The sequence below is a fragment of the Danio rerio genome, chromosome 1 (assembly GCF_049306965.1).
Source record: "Danio rerio strain Tuebingen ecotype United States chromosome 1, GRCz12tu, whole genome shotgun sequence".
In the NCBI taxonomy this organism is placed as follows: Eukaryota; Metazoa; Chordata; class Actinopteri; order Cypriniformes; family Danionidae; genus Danio; species Danio rerio.
Genome location: NC_133176.1, coordinates 19,172,707 through 19,192,500, shown reverse-complemented (window position 1 = coordinate 19,192,500; position 19,794 = coordinate 19,172,707). Strand labels below are relative to the sequence as shown.

The 19,794-nt window shown below is 34.6% G+C and overlaps 1 protein-coding gene across 2 annotated transcripts in view; it reads left to right on the top strand.

The window, feature by feature from the left end:
- Positions 1 to 19,794, top strand: part of si:ch211-197n1.2 — a 57,276-nt gene that overhangs the window by 25,661 nt on the left and 11,821 nt on the right. For both annotated transcript variants that reach the window (XM_005168366.5, XM_692079.8), the window contains exons 13-14: positions 16,681 to 16,780; positions 17,371 to 17,495. In XM_005168366.5, coding sequence (XP_005168423.1) covers positions 16,681 to 16,780; positions 17,371 to 17,495 — 225 coding nt within the window. The remainder of the gene's footprint in view (positions 1 to 16,680; positions 16,781 to 17,370; positions 17,496 to 19,794) is intronic.

Genomic DNA, 19,794 nt, shown 5'->3' with positions numbered 1-19,794 from the left:
AAAAATAACTTTTTTGAAACATATCAAGGGGGAGTAAAGGATGTCCGAATTTGCATTTTGGTTGAACTATCCTTTTAACGTTAGTTTAACATTAGAACAAGAGAAGTTTAACTTAAATATTACTAATGGAATTGAGTAAAACAGAAATTATAAGAAGATATTTTGTGTGTCATTATTTGCTTTCAACATAAAAAAGAAAGTTTGGTGAGAACTTAAGGATGCAGCTCCACACAGTAGTTGTTATCAACAGAATTTTGCATCAATAAAATTTAAAATGGAAAAATCAGGGATTCAGTCAACAATTTCTTGCATATAGTTCCAAGCTGTTATGATTTTTGTTTTTGAAGTCTGTTGAAAACCTTTATCCACTGATAGCCGAAGTAAAGGAAAAAGAATACAGTGAAAGTCAAGCTAGTTTCCAAAATTATTTAAACATTAAGGGTTGAGTAAATAACAAAAGATTATCACTTTTTGGTGGATTGTCCCTTTAAAATAAGATTTGGGAAGGCATTTGATCATTCATTCATTTTCCTTTGGCTTACTCCCTTTATTCATCAGGGATTACCACAGTGCAATGAACCGCCAACTTATGTAGCATATGTTTTACACAGCGAATGCCCTTTCAGCTGAAACCCAGTACTGGGAAACATCCATACACACTCATTTGCACTCGTACACTACAGACAATTTAATTTATTCAATTCACCTATAGCGCATGTCTTTGGTCTGTGGGGAAAACCGACGCCAACACCAGCCGGGACTCAAACCAGCGATGTTCTTGCTTTAAGGCGGCAGTCCATAGTAGGGAAAAAGAATACCCTGGTAGTCAATAGCTACTGGTTTCTAACACTCAAACATTGAAGGCGAAGTCAATTATTAAAGAATTTCCATTATTGGTGAACCGTCCTTAGGTTTGGGGATCAAATGCAATTAGCAACTTTTCATCAGTCTTAGTACAAGATGTATCTACAGAAGAATCAAGCTTTCAATAGGAGAGATTTTTAAAACTCTGCTTCGAAACTTTTGAACGAGATGCTAATGGTCTAATCAGATTCAATGATTTATGCTAAGCTAAGCTAAAAGATTATCTGAAAGGATTAAAAATGGTAAAACTCAACTGTTTAAACTTAGGGGAGTTGTAAAATGAGCCTATTTTTAAGTGGAGTGTTTGTTTTAAGGCATGTAGAATATGGTCATGCAGAATAGGAACTTATAGGACTTATAAAAAGTCAGTTTGCAAGATAATAAACTTGATTTGTGTCACCATTGAAAAATGTTACAAAAGGTTTCATTCTCATGGGTTCTTGATTAGCATCTGTTTCACATTCCCAAACGATTTAGTAAAGTATTTTATTCCACAGATTGTAGCAATTACTGAAAAAATGAAACAGAATGGAATTTTGAATTGTGTTCAAGTTATTTATTTATAAAATGTTTTACATTTGAGTGACTTATGCACATTTTTAGCTATAATCCTTTATCAGGTGAGGAACCATATATAATAACTTCACTGACATTGATTAAAATATAACTTTTTAAGTCATAAAAGTCCAAAAATCTAGTAATAACCTCAAGTAACACTCCAAGGTTTGATAAGTATTTCAATGAGAATGGTTAAATGGGTTTTTTATTTGATCCTAAAGCAACAATTAAGTAAAAAAAAAAAAAAAAAACATTTTATATTGTATAATTAAGTAAAATAGTATAATAATATATAATATTATTTGTTTTTTATGCACTATTTATTTTTTCCCCCTCATATATCCCAACAACTGTTTGCATGATTTGTATTCAGGAAGAGGGTAGAGATTAAGTCTATAGTGACATCATGCTTCAGGGTGGTTCTTTGCTTTGCTTTTGTATTTTAGTCATTGTGTTTTAACCGTTAGGATGCCACTGAAAGAAGTAGCCTAATAATATGTATGGTGTTCTTGTATAACAACTGTGTGTGTGTGTGTGTGTGTGTGTGTGTGCGTGCGTGCGTGCGTGCGTGCGTGCGTGCGTGCGTGCGTTTGTGCGTTTGTGTGTGTGTGTGTATGTGTGTGTGTGTGTGTGTGTGTGTGTGTGTGTGCTCTAGTGTGTCAAACATACACTCAAAAAGTTTAGTTTGCTGTTTGCTCAAACAACCTATTTTAAAAGAGCTTAAACACAATTTAAACACAAAAAAGGGTAAGAGTAACTTAATTGTTTTATTTCCAATCCTCTTAAATTTATAAAAACTAATAAGCTAACTTAATTCCTTTATGTTGTCCCAACACAAATCAATTGTGTGGAACTCAACATTTTTACAGTGTATATGATTGAAGCAAGTTTACTAGAACAATTTTTATTCAACACATTTAGAAGTTTCTTCAGCCATTAAAAATGCGTTTCAGTATCTTTTTAGGTCACATTTTATTTTGATAGTCCATTTGTTTAATTAAGTTACATTACATCTTCATACCAACTAATTCTCATTAGATTATAAGTAGACTGTTAGGTTAGGGTTGGGGTTAGGGTTAGTGTAAGTTGGCATGTACTTGCAAAGTTTCTTATAGTCAGTTAAATGTCTGTTGAAGGAGCAGTATTAACATATATTAAGCAGACAGTCTACTAATACCCGAGCAGACCATCAAAATAAAGTGTTACCTATTGTTATCTGTTTTTAAGGATATGCTTCATGGTCATTATGGCATGAAACCTTTCATCATGAGACAATCACACAATCATCTGAATATTATATTTATGAACTTAAAATGTTTGAACTGCTTGAACCACCGATGAAATAAACGCAAAACATTTTTTAGCAGGATGATCGCCTAAAATTGTGTGTTTGTGCGAAGATGGTTAAAATGGTTGGTTATGAGGATTAAGACCTGACCACCCTGGGGGACCCATGTGAACTTCCCAAACCACCTAATGAATGACCAACAATAACCAACGCAATGTAAACGTTTCTTAAATAGAACAGGGCAATGAATTTTAATCTGCTAGAGTAGCAGCTCCGAGACATGCGGTTTTAGTGTGATTTGTGTGTGTGTGTGTGTGTGTGTCTAGGGTGTGTGTGCATCAAATGGGGGCTGGGTATAAGCTTAGCTGCTCATTTTATTTTCTCTCTCAGTGTGTGTAGGGGATAAAGACCTAGAAAACCAGCCTGGCTTAGTTGACAGGTGACAAGGGTTATACTGAATGGGGATTTTGTAATACTAACAGTGGGGAAAAAGCCCATGCACCAAGGGACCTCCTGAATAGAGAGAAAGAAAACTTTAGAACTTCTATACTCACAGGGAACAGTGAGAAAGGCCGACCATGACAGCTACAAACTCTTGCTCTCGCTCTCTGTCCCATGAGAAATGCTAAATCATTCATGCTAAAGCGGCCTGATCCCGGTGTCAGTAGTTTCTGTGTGGCATTTCCTCTGTTTGGGTGAAACTTTGACATGTTAGTCAAACAGAGCTTTGGCTGTCAACATTTAGAGCGCAACAGATTAACATCGCTCACATCCCGCTCAAGCTTTGTTTAATCACATTATTGTAACTTATATTGGACATTTACTAGCAACAATACAAAATAAAACCATTTGTCTGCTGATAGAAGCGTGTATTTTAAAAGTCTTAACGTGTACATAGTATATTTGTTATTAGATCTCCTTGACTACAGGATGACCTACAATTTACTACATTGTGAGGTCTCTTCTCCTTAGCAGAAGTAAGATTTGAAAGTGTTTCATGAGATGAGACACAAGTTGTGTCTTATTTTACACTGCAAAAAATGCTTTTCTTTCTTAGATTTTTGTCTTGTTTCTAGTCCAAATATCTAAAAGTTCTTAAATCAAGAAGCATTTTTTAGACAAGCAAAACATATTGTCTTGTTTGTGGGTGAAGTGAGTTTTTCCTTAAATCAAGCAAAATAATCTGCCAGTGGGGTTAGCTAAATAATCTTGTTTTTCGATTTGTCATAAGATTTTTTTCCTTACCCCATTGGCAGATTATTTTGCTTGATTTAGGGAAAAACTCCAAACTCCAAAACTCCCACTTCATTTTGGCATATTATTTCTTGAAACAAGACAATATGTTTTGCTTGTCTAGAAAATGCTTCTTGATATAAGAAACAAGACAAAAAAAATCTAAGTAAGAAAAGCATTTTTTGCAGTGTAGAGGCTGCATCCTCTGAAGGACTTCAAAGGTAAATCCTTCAAAGTCCACAGAGGCCAAGCCGAGAGTTTTTAAATGAGACAATCTAGCCTACAGAAGACGGATCTAGTCACCTAGCAATCGTAAGAGCTTCTGTTAATAAGCGCTAATAAAAATTGGAATGACTTTTTTTCAAAGTGATTTTAAAACTCATTTTAAGCGATTTAAAGGCAAAACAAGGCTTAGAAAAGCTGTAAATATATTTCCTTTGATCCATACATGTAAACTGTCTATTTGTTTATTTAACATGTGTTTACATATCCACGTAAAATAAACCTAATTCATACATTTAATCCGGAGTTTTCTTTTAAAAGCGCCCTGCCGTTATCAGAACGCAATGAATCTTAGGATGTTCAAGGCCGCGAAAGATCCACCAGTTGTGTCCTTCATTACCTGGGAAACGAAGGATGCATTTGGAGGCTGCGTTTGAAGGAGGATGCAGCCTCTGAAATGTGACACAGCTACAGCTTAAAAATTTTAATGAGATATTTGAAACTTTACTGATCAACATTGAAGAACACTTTCAAATACCTCCCAGTTGATGGTATTAAAGTCCCAGTGAAATCAAAATTCATATTTTCTTACCTTTGCTTCAATATGTCGGTCTTAAGGTAATTTATAATCTAGGCTGCTCCAATACAGTGATAAAATAGACTTTTATATGATATAAACATTCATATTTTTAGATTTGTCTCTTCTGGCAAAATGAATCAGCAATTTTTTTGATGTCAACTTATACTTCAGTTTCTTATTAGATCTTCTGACCAATGCAATGCTCACTAGTATTTGATATGTCCCAGCCCCTTTAAGATGCTGTTGCTAATGCTTTTATTCAAACCAAAAGAGTGTTCAGACTGAGGGTTCGGCTAAAACATTCATTCATTCATTTTCCTTTTGGCTCAGTCCCTTTATTAATCTGGGGTCGCCACAACGGAATGAACCATCAACTTAAATGTTTTTTATGCAGCGGATGCCCTTCCAGCTGCAACCCATTACTGGAAAACATCCACACACACTCATTCACACTCATACACTACGGACATATTCATTCCACCCAATTCACCTGCACTGCATGTCTTTGGGGGAAACCGGAGCACCCGGAGGAAACCCACAAGAACTTCTTGCTGTGAGGCGAGAGCACTACCTACTGCACCACCTTGTCGCCCTCGCCTAAAACAAATATTTTAAAATATTTATATATGAACAGTAGCCAAACTGAGCTGATCTGAACTTGTTTTGGTCATTCTAAAACATGGGCTGTGTCTAAAATTGCCTACTACTCAGTAGACTGCATTTGAATTTAAATGTACTACTTGAACATTAGAAAAGTATGTTCTATAATGTAAGAATGTAAGCAGTATGAATGGAACTCGGATGTACTACATCCGCCTTTTGTCATGATCACTTGACCTACACATGCCAGTCGGTACACTCCCATTCATGAGTTCTCTTTTGGGGCATCATGGGATAGCATAGCGTGTGTTGAATGCATTCTTCAGAAACTCACAGGAAGTAGTAAGTCATCCGGGTACTTCTCGTATACTGTTTTTCGAATTCTATGAATATGGACATACTACACGCTCACATACTGATTTTAGCGTACTATATTATATGGTAGTATGCAATTTCGGATCCAATCATGCTGTTTTTAAAAGGGGGAGTGGCTTCTATCCTGGTTTCCTGTTTCAGTTGAAATTACGTCAAACATAAACTGACTTTGACAGTTGGTTAGCCGTACTAAATTTACTGAACCCCTCAGCAGGTGTTTCAGATGAAGTACAGAGCAAGATTTAATCAGTCTCACTACTAAATCATTCAAATTCCTCCAAAAAAGTCTGGTCGTCCCTCAAAGACAAATGCATGAGAGAGCAGCATAGTGTCAAATCTCAATTACTATTGGTTCTACACTGCCACTGGATTTGCTCTGCAATTCAATGCTTACAGGTCTCAGTATAGTGTCTTGCTGTTGAAGAGAATTTAGAAGCCTTGCAGTGACCAATGAGAGACACTTACCCTGCAGTGACCAACGAGAGGCTTAACGAGAAACACTTGTTTGTGTTCTGGCCACATGTGCTTGGTTGTGTCCTTTACTAATGTGTTTACTGAAATTGGTCTTTTAAATATAATAGTTTAATGCTTTATGCCATGTCAAACATTTTTCTTAGGACATTTGTTTCTGTTTAAAGAAAATGCTAGCTACTTCCAAATACTTTAAAAAGTAGTAGTGATGTCCTGTGAGTGACTAAGTTCTGTTGGAGACTAGTAGTGTGCAGGGTGGGCCATTTATATGGATACACCTTAATAAAATGGGAATGGTTAGTGATATTAACGGCTTGTTTGTGGCACATTAGTATATGTGAGGCGCCTTGCAAATAACACATGAAAGAATAAAGTTACGTTAAAGCCAAGCACACCATTGTTTTCTTGTAAAATTCTCAATAAGTTTATTTAGGTGTATCCATAGAAATGGCCCGCCCTGTATTGTTAGAGACTAGTGGTGTCCTGTGAGATCACGAGAACAGTGAATGTGTCCTGTGACAAATGAGATGCTACATTGCTCTTGATGGTCATGTGACCCTCATGCGTTTTAATGTAAAATTATGTAAAAATTGACAGCATTTGTACAATGATTTATTGTTCTTTTCCTTTTCAATGTATAAAGACCTTACAAATATACTTAAAACAGAAATAACTATATTTAATGAATATTTTTTTATAAATAATATAAATAAAACAGATTTTAATATTAATTTCAGCAAATAAACACCCTCAATGTCTTTATGCCTCTATTAAGTTTTTCGTGTTAATGTTTACTTTTACCGTTCATTTACAGGAAACTTGAATAATAAATAGATATACAGTATATGCTGCACTTTAAACCTCCTTTATTCAGTCGCAACAACTTCTATGACTTCTAGAGCAAGTACTGCGCTTAAGTCTGCATTAATGCATCATCGATGTCAGGAACACATCAGAGTTCTGTCATGGGTCCTCCGTTCCTGTGCTCTTGAGTTTTGGAACTGAACTTTGGCCGTTGATGATGACGTTACATGAAAAAACAAGGACACAAGATTGCTTAAGAACACATTGAGAAACAGTCAGTGTTATCCTGTAGGAGTCTGTGTAATGTCCTGTGAGAGTCTAGTGATGCCCTGTGAAAGTCTAGTGATGTCCGTGAGAGTAATGTCCTGTGAGAGACTATGATGTCCTGTGAGAGCCTAGTAATGTCTGTGGTGTACAGTGAGAGACTAGTGACTTTCTGTAGTTGCAGATGTGCTGAAGCCGGTTGAATGTTTCAACTCCACTTTGTTGTTTAAAATAATAAAATATTAAACAAGATATAGCTAAACATATATACAGTTGAAGTCAGAATTATTAGCCCCCCTTTGAACTTTTTTTTCTTTTTTAAAATATTTCCCAAATGATGTTTAACAGAGCAAGGAAATTTTCACAGTATGTCTGATCATATTTTTTCTTCTGGATAAAGTCTTATTTGTTTTATTTCGGCTAGAATAAAAGCTGTTTTAATTTTTTTTATAAACTGTTTTAAGGTCAATATTTTAAGCCCCTTAAAGCTATTTTTTTCGACTGTCTACAGAACAAACCATCATTATACAATAACTTGCCTAATTATCTTATCCTGCCTAGTTAACCTAATTAGCCTAGTTAAGCCTTTAAATGTCACTTTAAGCTATATAGAAGTGTCTTGAAAAATATCTAGTGAATTATATTGTATTATTATATTGAATATTGTAATATTTACTGTCATCATGGCAATGGCAAAGACTGTTATGTTTAGAAATGGGTTAAAAACATCTTCTCTCTGTTAAAAAGGAATGGGGGGGTGGGTAAATATATATATATGAATATATAGGTATTTCCAGATATTCTCGAGATATTTAAATTTTTTGTTCTCTAGTGAGCTAACAAAGCTGTATAAACCAAATTACTTGCCTGAAGTAAATGTAATACAAGGTGACATTGTTTACAAGTTCATTTGAGTTTGTGTCATAGCTAATAGTAAAGAGGAAGGAAAGATCACATTCACTGTTCTAACACAGCATGTGCAACTCTAAAGCATGATCTGCGTTCACATGAATATCCTGAAGTTAACAGAATTTGAAAGATGAGACGAAGAAGAAGTGAAGTTTCTTAAGAAACTTGAGAAGTTTAATTAACACAAAAACACCATAGAATAAAGATCAATCTCTTATTTTAAAGGGTTAGTTCACTAAAAAATGTACTTTTGTTATCATTTAACTTTTACTGCTAAATTTTTGGAAAATCCCTTTAAGAAACAGCATCAACTTGTTAAAGTTAATATTTAGAAAATTAGAAGTTTCAAGTTAAGTTAGTATTTCTTATGCATACTTACCAAATCAAAAGACCCACATTGAACATATTGAACATGAATATGCACACCAGTAGATTACTTTTCAGTGACTTTTCAGATGAACCCATATTAGGGTTTTTTTTTTTTTGTAATTCTACCAGTACTTCTGGTTTTGTTCAGACAGTTTCACCATCTTCAATTTAGCTTGATTTGTCTGTCCCTCTCTGTGTTTTTTGGGGGTCATTGGGCCCCTCAGAGTTTGTGTGGTCCCAATGGTGAGACTGAGAGCCCGCACAGTCGTTGGATGGGTAGATGTCAGATCTTCGTGTGGGAACCTCAGACGTCAAAATCCCAGATATCCCACCCTAATCTCCAGCAAAACATTTTGTTTTTCCTCTTTCTCTCTCCTCGCTCCCTCTCTCTCCTTCCTTTCCTCCCTCCACCCATTTAGGGCTTTAATTTTTTATTCATGGGGTGTGAAGGGGTTGAGACGGGGGTGTGGGGACAGGATCGGGATCACTCCTTGAGCTGGGTCCAGGGCTCAGACCAGCGCCGCTGACAATGGCCTCAGTGTTGTGCTGGGTGTTGCGAGCAGGCCGTTTGGACATTCTTCCCCTGTCAGTGGAAGCAGATCTGGGAGGTAGCGCTGCCCGGGATTACCATCTCATTAATAGCAGCCATGACTTTTGTTCAAAGAACGACTTGTGTAATGTTGCCGTGTGGATGATGGGTAATCCGCTGAAGCTGCAGCTGTAGGGGAAACTGGACACACACACATTGAAACTATTCAGTGTGACCCCTTTTATAAATGAGGCATTGAAAACATATTATAGATGTTGATATCGACAGACAAATTGACCATTAGTCGAAAACCTAACTAAGATTTTAATATCGAAACGCTGTTATGCAGAAGTATGTGACAGCTTCACTGAATATTTATTATTTAAATGGTGCTTTACATGTTATAACATATAATAGATACATTTTGCAAAAATAAATATATTATTTTGCAATTTGGCTAAATATATTTGCACATGTTGAGAGACAACACTAAAAAAACACACCCCTATATACATTTGTGGAGAGCAGCAAATACGTCCCAGGAGATAAGTTTTTTTTGTAGCTTTTGTTTTCGCGAATCCACCAGAGGCCGCTCTGTACACTTTTTGAGATATCAAATTTCTCTCGTGAGTGCCGTTCAAACCTGCTTTTCTCACGTAAATCCACTAGAGGCTGCTGTGCTCTGACGGACTAACTGATCGACTGATCATTCCCTGAACACAACCAATAGTGTTTCCAAAAACACTGATTGACCCACCCACCCAGTTCCCTAAACCCAACCGACAGTTTTGAAAACTAATCCGTAAAAAGACCCTCGCCTAATTTTTACGACATTATCAGATTTTACCACATTCTCATCCTGTTATTTACTTGTTTATTTTATATTTTTGTTTTTTGTCTTACCTGCTTTCTGGATACATTCGTCGTCAAGTCCTCTGAGTCTCAAGTCCGCCAGCGTACATGGTAAGCTACTGGAAAAACTAGTAACAGCGGAAACCCATCCATATGATTAGCGGTCAGCTGATAAGTGCAAAACGAAATGCTGTCATTTCATCCCATAGCATTCTTTTTAGACTCAATGCAACCATACATACTTCTGGCTACATAATTAGCAATCTCCAGAAATGAATAAGGGGCTACCTTTTCAGAATGAGCCTATGTTGCAACAACCTTCTCTAGATTACGATTTGTAGCTGTGTTGAGTAAAATATATTGTATATAAAAGACTGGCTGTTAAAAATTCAGCTTTGACGTTACAGGAATAAATACTTATACAGGGAAAATGTATTTAAAAAACGAATACGTTTTTTCAATTTGTTATTGTTTTTATTAAATAAATGCAGTATTTGTGAGCACTTTTTCAGAATAATTAAAAAAATATTAACCATTTTTGTTAATATTTTTCATTTATTTTTGTATTTGTTCATTAATTTGCTTGTTAATGCGCCCATTTACTCATTCGTTTGCTTGTTCCATCGTTCATTCGTTCCTTCGTTCGTTCCTTCATTAGTTCCTTTGTTCATTCCTTTGTTCATTACTTTGTTTGTTGTTTCCCTTGTTCGTTCCTTTGTTCGTTCCTTTTTTGGTTCGTTTCTTCGTTGGTTAATTTTTTTCGTTGGTTTATTCCTTCCTTCCGTCCTTCATTTGTTCGTTCCTTCATTTGTTTGTTCTTTTGCTCAAGCTTGTTTGTTTGTTCATTTGCTCGCAAGCTTGTTCCCTCGCTCGTTCGATCCCTCGCTCCTTAATTCGTTTGTTCGTATTTTTTAAAATACCTTCTTTTGTGTAGGAAAAGAAATAAAGTAAATGAGTGTTTTGTAAATGACAACATATAATGGTAAAAAAACACTCGCACTGAGAATGATTCCTTGGATTTACTTTTTTTTTTATTAAGTAAGCGGTTGCAAACAGTTTATATGGGCTTTACTAAATTGAATACATTGAACACAAACACACACATTTTAAGCATGCAGCATCACTCATGTGGCTCTTGTAGTCTCTTTCACACGTTCCTCTCTCAGATGGTGGCCCAGATTAAACAGAACAATACAGTCCAAACGTGCTAAATGTGCATCTACTTATTCCTCGCTTTCACTCCCTCGCTCCGTCAATCCATCCTCAGACGAGATGAAATAAGCGGGGCATTCACTAAGAGGTTATCTCTGTGGGCGTCTCGTCTCTGCAAGTGATGGGACTCCTTCCTCCCTTGAGTTCCCTCTTCTTTTAATGTCAAATCCTTCTATCTTGGCTTGTGGAGAACAGTGGGTCTGCAAGGAGATCAAGCGACCCCTCGTCTGTTAAAACAACACGCCATCTCTCCTCTCTGAAGATAAGTCGTCTGAGGCCAAGACTTTCAGTCACGTCATCTGAACATGGGTGGCAATCTCAAATATTAAGTCATACTGAGCTTGTTGAAGATCTAAAGACACCAATACATCATCATAACTTTAAGATATAAGTAGATCAGTGAGGGCAGTTTATAAATTATAAAATGTTCAATTACAGGTTGTTGTTGGTGGTGTAATTTTAATTATTTAATTGGTCACACAATATTTTAATGGTCAATTTGTTGAATTTAAGTTGCATTGCATAAACATGCCAACTAATTCTCGTTAAATTATAAGTAGAATGTTCGAGTGGGATTAGTGTTGGGGTTAGATTTAGGATTAGTGTAAATTGACATGTACTTGTTAAGTTTCTTATAGTCAGTTAAATGTCTGTTGAAGAAGCAGTATCAACAGATATTAAGCAGTCTACTAATACTTAAATGGACCACCAAAATAAAGTGTTACCATTTAATGTTCTTTTATAATGAACTTTATTAATCCTGAAAACCTTTAATTAAACCATGTGAATTAATTTAAACAATGAAGACTTGGAAATCTTGGAGAACAACACATCTTAATACACAAAAACACTTCATTGAATACATGGATTTCACCTATATACTATATTACTGCAGGTTAACAATGTTTATATGTAATAACTTTAACTGTAAAAAGTTATTAGTTAATTAGTTATAGTTAGTAGTAAAAAAAAAATACCGTTATGGTAACTAATAACCTTAGCTTTTCTTATTTTTATTGTAATGCAATAATGTGCACTTTTTGTAAAGCTGATTTGAATCAATAATAATGTTGAAAAACACTATACAAATAAACTTGAACTGAATTGGACTGTTAAGAATATATGTTTATATAACAACATATTTATGGTTATGTAAACAATAACTATTAAAGGAATAGGTCACCCAAAAATAAAAACTCTCTATCATTTACTCACCCCTTAGTTGATTAAAACCTTTGGGTTTCTTTCTTTTGTTAAACCCAAAGGGGATATTTTGAAAAATTTTGCAAACCTGTAACCTTTGTTTTTCCAATGGAAGTCAATGGTTTTCAGCTTTTATGTGTTCAAAAGAAAGAAAAACTTTCTTAAAGGTTTTTATATAGGTTTGGAAACACTCAAGGGCAAGTAAATAGTAAGTAAATAGAAATTTTCAGGTGAACCATCCCTTTAAATATAATCATTAGTTTACTACAACATAAAATCGTTAAATTCTCAAATATTTAAGACTTTTTAATTCTGATAAGCAAAGTGCAAATTCCAAAGTGTGAACAACAGCAATGACAACAAAAAGTGATTTTGAATGAAGTTGGAAACTTTCTAACCATTGATTTCAGTGATCTTCAGAGGCATGTGCCCCCTGATGGGCATAAAAGAGACACATGTGAATTACCTTCAGCTTAATGCAAGTTTGTCATTTATTTACAGTTTAAAGCAAGTTTATAGCACGAATGAATGAACAAACAAACAAACTAGCAAACAAATAAATATATAAATGGTTAATACTTTAATTATTCTGAAAAAAGGGCACACAGAGACTGAATTTATTCAATTAAAAAAGTTATAAAAAATAAACAAATTAATCAGTTATTTTAATATTTTTTTTCCCTTAAAAGTATTATTTACTCCTGTGATGTTAAAGCTGAATGTTTAACAGCCAATCTTTTATATACAATTAATTGTACTCAAACGCATTACTATAAATCGTAATCCAAAACAAATTTAAAATTTTCAAGTAGACTCTTAACGTGTGCAGATATATTTAGCAGAATTATATCAAAAATGTTTTTTATAATTAATTTATGTAATCACAAACATCAATTTTAGTGTTTTATTTAGAAAAACTTGATTGATTTTACCTAGCTGCTATTTAATTTATTTATTTATTTTATTCTTTAATTTGGTTCTTTTAAATTTTTACAACATTTCAGATTTACAGAATATATCTGCATTATTTTTTTGCAGATTTTAATATTTATTACTGTATATGCAGATAATTAACTATATACATGCAATTAATAATTTAGCTATTCTTATTTAATCACTGAATGCCTCTTAAATCGTAAGCCGCTATTGACAAACGCATCTGCTAAATGACTAAATTTAAAGTAAATATTCAGTTTTGGGCAAAAATGACTGACCGTGTTTTTGCCAACAGAAATATGCATAGTCTGACTATAAAAATATTTGGAATAATCATTTGATGACATGTTTAAACTTCTCATTTATAGGAAAAGCTAACACAGAGCCAAATAAAACCTTGTTTATGTTTTAACAGCACAGTTTATTTGAAATCAAATATTTAATATAAAGAGCAGTTCAAATTTTCTGTGATCTGACTCGGTGGATCTTTGGTACATGCATCTGTTTGTAAGATGCTCAAGTGTGTTTATTTGGCCTTTGGCCGATGTCACGTCCTGCTGTGTGTGTTTTGTGTCAGGCCTGTTGGACACAGAAGTCCTGCTGAGATGTCCTGACTAGGTCACAAGGTCTTCGTCCCTTTCCATCCAGTGTGTCCACTAATACACTCAACCTCCAGAATCATCCTTGTTTACTTCTATATTTGAGCGCTTTTCCAAGTGAAGCCTCCCTCTTTGTTTAGCACCATTTTCAGGAGCGTTTCTCACAGAGCTTTTTGTAAACACTTATTTCACCATACAGTCACGGCCTATTGCTATTCCTGCCTCATTCAGGTCAGCTTAACCGCTGAAAAGAGCCGTTTATCTTGAGAAAATCCCTCGTGATGTCATCGACACAATGCACAAACACAAACACGGTGCCTCTTGCGGTCATTGTCACTCCCAGTTGCGTCTTTGAACGTTATTTGAAGCACCTCTGTCTTTGAAATTGCGCCATCTTTCTCTGTTCCTCCTTTTCTGTTTCTTGCTTTACGCAACTGTGCTCCGGCCCGTGACCTCTCAAGCCAGCAATACGCCCACCTCGTTCGGACCGTGGCCCTTAAAATGGCCCAGGCCACTGTCCTAAAGCCTGGGGTGTGGTTGTCCTCTCTGGAGCACAAAAGAGCCTCGTCTCTGTGCTCGGTCGAGTCCGGCCCCCATCAACTCATCCATGCGCACAGGGAACACATTAGCCTAGGCTGGGCTTTGTGTGTTCTGCTTTTCTCATGTGCTTCTTCGTAGCTGGGCTCACACTTCAAGAAGGTCAGGTGTCTGCCCAGTTTGACCAGTCCAGTTGCTCTCAAAGCTGTGAGGTTGTTTCGGTGTCAGGTCTTGTAGTTCTCCCTGTTTGCCACTCAAGCGAGAACGGGACAAAGTGGATTTATTTCTTCAGTGGCACTTTGAAAAAATGGTCCATTAGAAATTCATCTATTTACTAACATGGACAAACAATTTAATATACATTTATTATGGAATTTATAAGCCTTTTTAACAGTAGTTAATTGACATTTGTTCACATTGCTCATGGTGCATTAACTACTTTAAACAAGCACAATGTTAGACTTTATTAATGCATTAGTGTAGAAATCAGCGCTTTGGTTTAAAACGAATATATTCTTTAGGGATTCAAATCCAAAGATTCCAACGTGATTCACATAGAATTATTTAAAGCTTACACTTAACCAATTCATTTGATTAGTCAGCTGACTGGAATGTGCGCTGTCAAGAAAAGGTAAACAAACACAGCCATGCGACAGACTTAACAACAAAAGAACATGCATACAGTATATGGATCGTGACATGTAGTGTTAGTGCAAAGCGCACCTGAGTGCGAAACTGAAGACCCAACTTCACTTTTAAGGGACTGTTTCATATGGATTTACTAATCATTCTTACTTTTCAATGAATGTGAACCGTCATAGTTTATTAAAGATACAAACCCCCGGCTGCACAACAGCTGCATCTTCAGCACACCCCCTAATACGTGCAGCCAGTGTTGGGGAGGTTACTTTGGAAATGTAATAGATTACAGATTACAAATTACCCAATTTAAAATGTAATAAGTTACACTACTTTTCGATTTCTTTATAAAAGTACAGTAACTAATTACTTTTGATTACTTTTAAGTGTTTAAATGGACATTTTCAACTAAATCATTTTCAAGCTTCAGATTTAAGCCCGTGGGTGCGCTGCAAATCAAAAGCATCAGAATAGCACCGCTTTAATAAATGTCCTCAGCAGAAGGCATCGTGCACATCAAAAACAAGCAAAGCAGCAGATTAATATTATTCAACATATCCCAGATTTAAAAAAAACATTTTTAGATGTAACCCTATTTGTAATCTTTAACATTTTCACAAGTAACTGTAACTTAATTACACATTTTTTTCTCAGTAACTGTAACAAATTACTGTTACTTTTATTTTGTAATTAAATTACGTGACACCATTACATGTAACTTGTTACTCCCCAACACTGCGTGCAGCACAATGACTTTGATGAACATTTATGAGCCTCAAAATTGGTGGATCTTTTCAGAAAAAGATTTGACTGTGTGTCACTGCATAACAAGCAACTTAAAATAATATAAAACTTAACTAAAGCAGTCTCCATTTTACGGAGCAAGAAGGCTTCTATGGTTTGTCTTCTGTTAAACTGAACAGTTGCATTATCGATGACGTAAGTGTGCTCAGGCTTAGAAGGCAAAAATGCAATGTGAGTGCGGGCCGAGGGGAAGGGGAGAGGGGACATTCGCACCTGGGTACTATTTAAGATAACTATGTCTAGTGTGAGTACACTCTAATATTGTCCTATAATAACAAACCATTTATCAATGAAAAGCTTATTTATTCAGCTTTTTTGTAATTTAAAAAATAAAATGTAATGGTTTATGTAACCATCAATAAATGTAACACTTTGAGTCCAGGGTCACATTGGTGGTGATGTATGTGACTTGTAGTTTGAAGACGTTCTGACTCCAGGAATCAACTCATTTCTGTACTTCTTGAGCTGTGCTACTTAAATATTTTTTAATCACTTAAACCGTTCTTCTGTAGACACACATCTTCTTCTTCTTGGTTTCAGGGCCTTTTTAGTTGATTGATTATTGCACTGATGGTGAAGACCGACATTGTCAGTGTTTTTGTTATATATTTTTTTTGCCACTTCCCATTTTGTAAAGCTCAACCATTAATATAGTGAGTAGGTATGCTTGGCCTGTGTGTTGCCTAGTATTTATAACTCAGGTCATGGTTAAACAATATCCTACTCATAGTTACCCATAGGCCCATTTTTGAAAGTAAGTGGTTAAGTGAAAAATCTGAGTGCAATAATAAGCCATGGTCTGAAAGACTTTTGCATTTTCTTGTTCTCTCAGGAAAGGAGCTCCCAGTCTCTTCCAGGTAGCAGCTCAACCCTCCCTAAACCACAATTTGGCCAAGGAGAAGGGCTCAGAAGATGATCATCGTGACCTCCAGGTATGACCTCAAAGGATTTTATAGGATATATATTATTGTGCTGCATAATATTTTTGAGGAAAACATTTTTTTTTTCTTCAGAATTTCTCCTGTTCTGGAACTTGTACTTCTGAAATAATAACACTAATACAAAATTAATTTAATTCTTAGTGCAGTTTTTATTAAATAATAATAATAATAATAATAATAATAATAATAATAATAATAATAATACATTATGTATTAGTATTATTATTTATTTATTATTATTATTATTATTATTATTATATTTTATAGTTATTATTATTATTATTATTATTATTATTATTATTATTAATATTATATTTTATAGTTATTATTATTATTATATTTTATAGTTAATATTATTATTGGTGTATTATTATTATTATTATTATTATTATTATTATTATTATTATTATTATTATTATTTTCATTCATAATTTTTATTACATCTTAAAATGAAATTGTCTTAAATGTTTTATTAAATATTTAAAATATTTTTATTAAAAATAAAATTATACTAAATATATATTTTTAAGATTACATTCATATAAATTCTGTGCTATTAATGCGAATTGGTTATTTTTCAGCTCTTTAGCCTGGTGAAGAGTCTGGTGGCAAACCGTTATAAAGATGTACTGCAAGTGTTTGAAGAGCTGGATGAAAAAAACACCAGACGTCTCACTCAGGAGGACATGTACCAGTTACTGAAAAGGTAACAAAACTGAAAATATTCCCTTACTTCTACATTCTCTTATGTTGCAAAGATTTTACTGGATTATTAGTGGCCACAATTACCAGGGGATTATAGTTTAATATTAAGGCAAGACACTGCTGGTGGACAGGGTAAAAATGTTATGATAACCCTTACCCAGTTAATAAGATTGGTTGTAAAATGTTATCATGGATAATTTTATTAAATATGCACTTTCTTTCTAGCTGAAATTTGGAACATTAGCCCATATCCCTGCAGGCACAGCACATCAACATGACGTCATATTTACGTTGAACCCCAACGTCATGGGGACGTTTGATTTTGTTTGGAAATGAAAATCAGGTTGACGTCAGAACCCAACGTCAGGTCGAAGTCAATATCCAATGTCCAACCTAAAATCAACCAAATATCAACGTCTAATCATGTTACACCTTAACAATGTGTGGATGTTACCACTATGACATTTATCAGATGTTGGATTTTTGTCACTTTCCAACACAACCTAAAATCAACCAAGAATCAACATAATTTGATGTCGTTATTGGACGCCAAAATAAAGTTATACTTAGACGCTGGCTAGACATTGAATTTTGGTCACCTGACATCATGACCTAAATCTAACCTAATATTAACATCTTATGATGTTGTGTGACTGCTGGGATGTTTGCCAGGAATTTTGGATATTTCTTTTTATTATTCAATATTTAAAAAAAAAAAACACTACAAAAAGCCAGACAAAGTGTATCACTCTATAATTATGTATTTATACGTGAACCTATCCATAGGTAAAACATTCGGAATAAGTAATTGTAAACAATATGTAAATATCATGAAAAACAATGCAAATAAATGTATAAAAATAAATGGAATACAGAAATGAATAAAACCTGTATGTAATATTAAAGTCATAATTATTAGCCCTCCTGTTTAATTTAAATTCTCTTATATTTTTCCCCAATTTCTGTTTAATGGAGAGATTTTCTTTAACATATTTAAAACAAACAAAGTAACTAATTTCTAATAACTGATTTGTATCAGTATAGAATATTTTACTAGATATTTCTAAGACACTAGCATTCAGCTTAAAGGGCAATTTAAAGGCTTAAGTTAATTAGGTTACACTGTAAAAAAAATTGGGTTGTCTTGAATTTTTAAACTGACTCAAATTAACCTTATGAGTTCATATGTTAACTTACTTAAAACAGCTTGTGTAACTACTAAAATTAAGTTAGAACATGAATAACTTAGTTTAATCAGTTACAATAAAGTAACGCTGTCATAAACAATCTTTTAAAATATGAAATGTTATTGAAATCTACTGACACAAATGAATTAAGAAAAACGTGAAGGTGTATTTCTGCTGTTTTCTTTACATTCATCTGAAAAGGTACTTTGTAAAAAAAATATAGGCTATTTCAAAATCGACAGTAAAAAAAAACAAAACAAAAAAAAACGTGTTTTTGAACTGCAGTGCCTCACCTTAACAACAATCTTTAGGAGCCAATAAACACATGAATATAAAATAGCTAATTGGTAAAATTTCTCAAGCATAACATCTTTATTAGGTCTATTAGCATCTCAGTTTGATAGTTGTCTCTCTCTCTCTCGCACACACACACACACACACACACACTCTAGTATGCTGGAATGTGGTAAGCACTCCTCCTCATTGTCTTTAGCACCATGTCAAATCTCTGAGTCTTTCTCTGCGGTGTTTAGTCCTGGGTGTCTCTCAGAGTCAGCAGTCGTGACACAAACATCCCTTGTGTGTCTCACCAGACCTCTGCCGTCCAGCCGAGTCTCCCAGCCATGCTTCTTACGCAGCGCTTGCACTCTTTTGTCCCCTAAAACAATGGCAACGGAAAGCAGGCCTTTTCTCTTGGCAAATGATGCCTTAATTGTGCAAGTTAACAACCTGCTCTTCTTTTCCCATGAATAGCAAATGTGTTTGTTGAAGATCTGTGGCTGTGGGTTTTTCTATGGCATGCTGCACGCTTGTTTAGATGTTCCCATGCCTGCTTCACTTTCAGATACATTGCTGTATAGCACAGACGTGCACATGATCGTAACAATATGTCTCTGTTGTTCCTCTAGTTAGCAGTGCTTTCAAACAATACATTACCGTTTCTCTTGGAAAAACTGTCATTCTAAGTGTTCAAATTGTAAGATAGATCCCATGCCAACAAATATATACAGTACTCCATAATTAAGTACACCCCATTTTGAAAATGAATATTTTTATCCATTTCTCATTGAATATGTGTTTTGGTGCATTTAAACAAAACAGATTTAATAAACA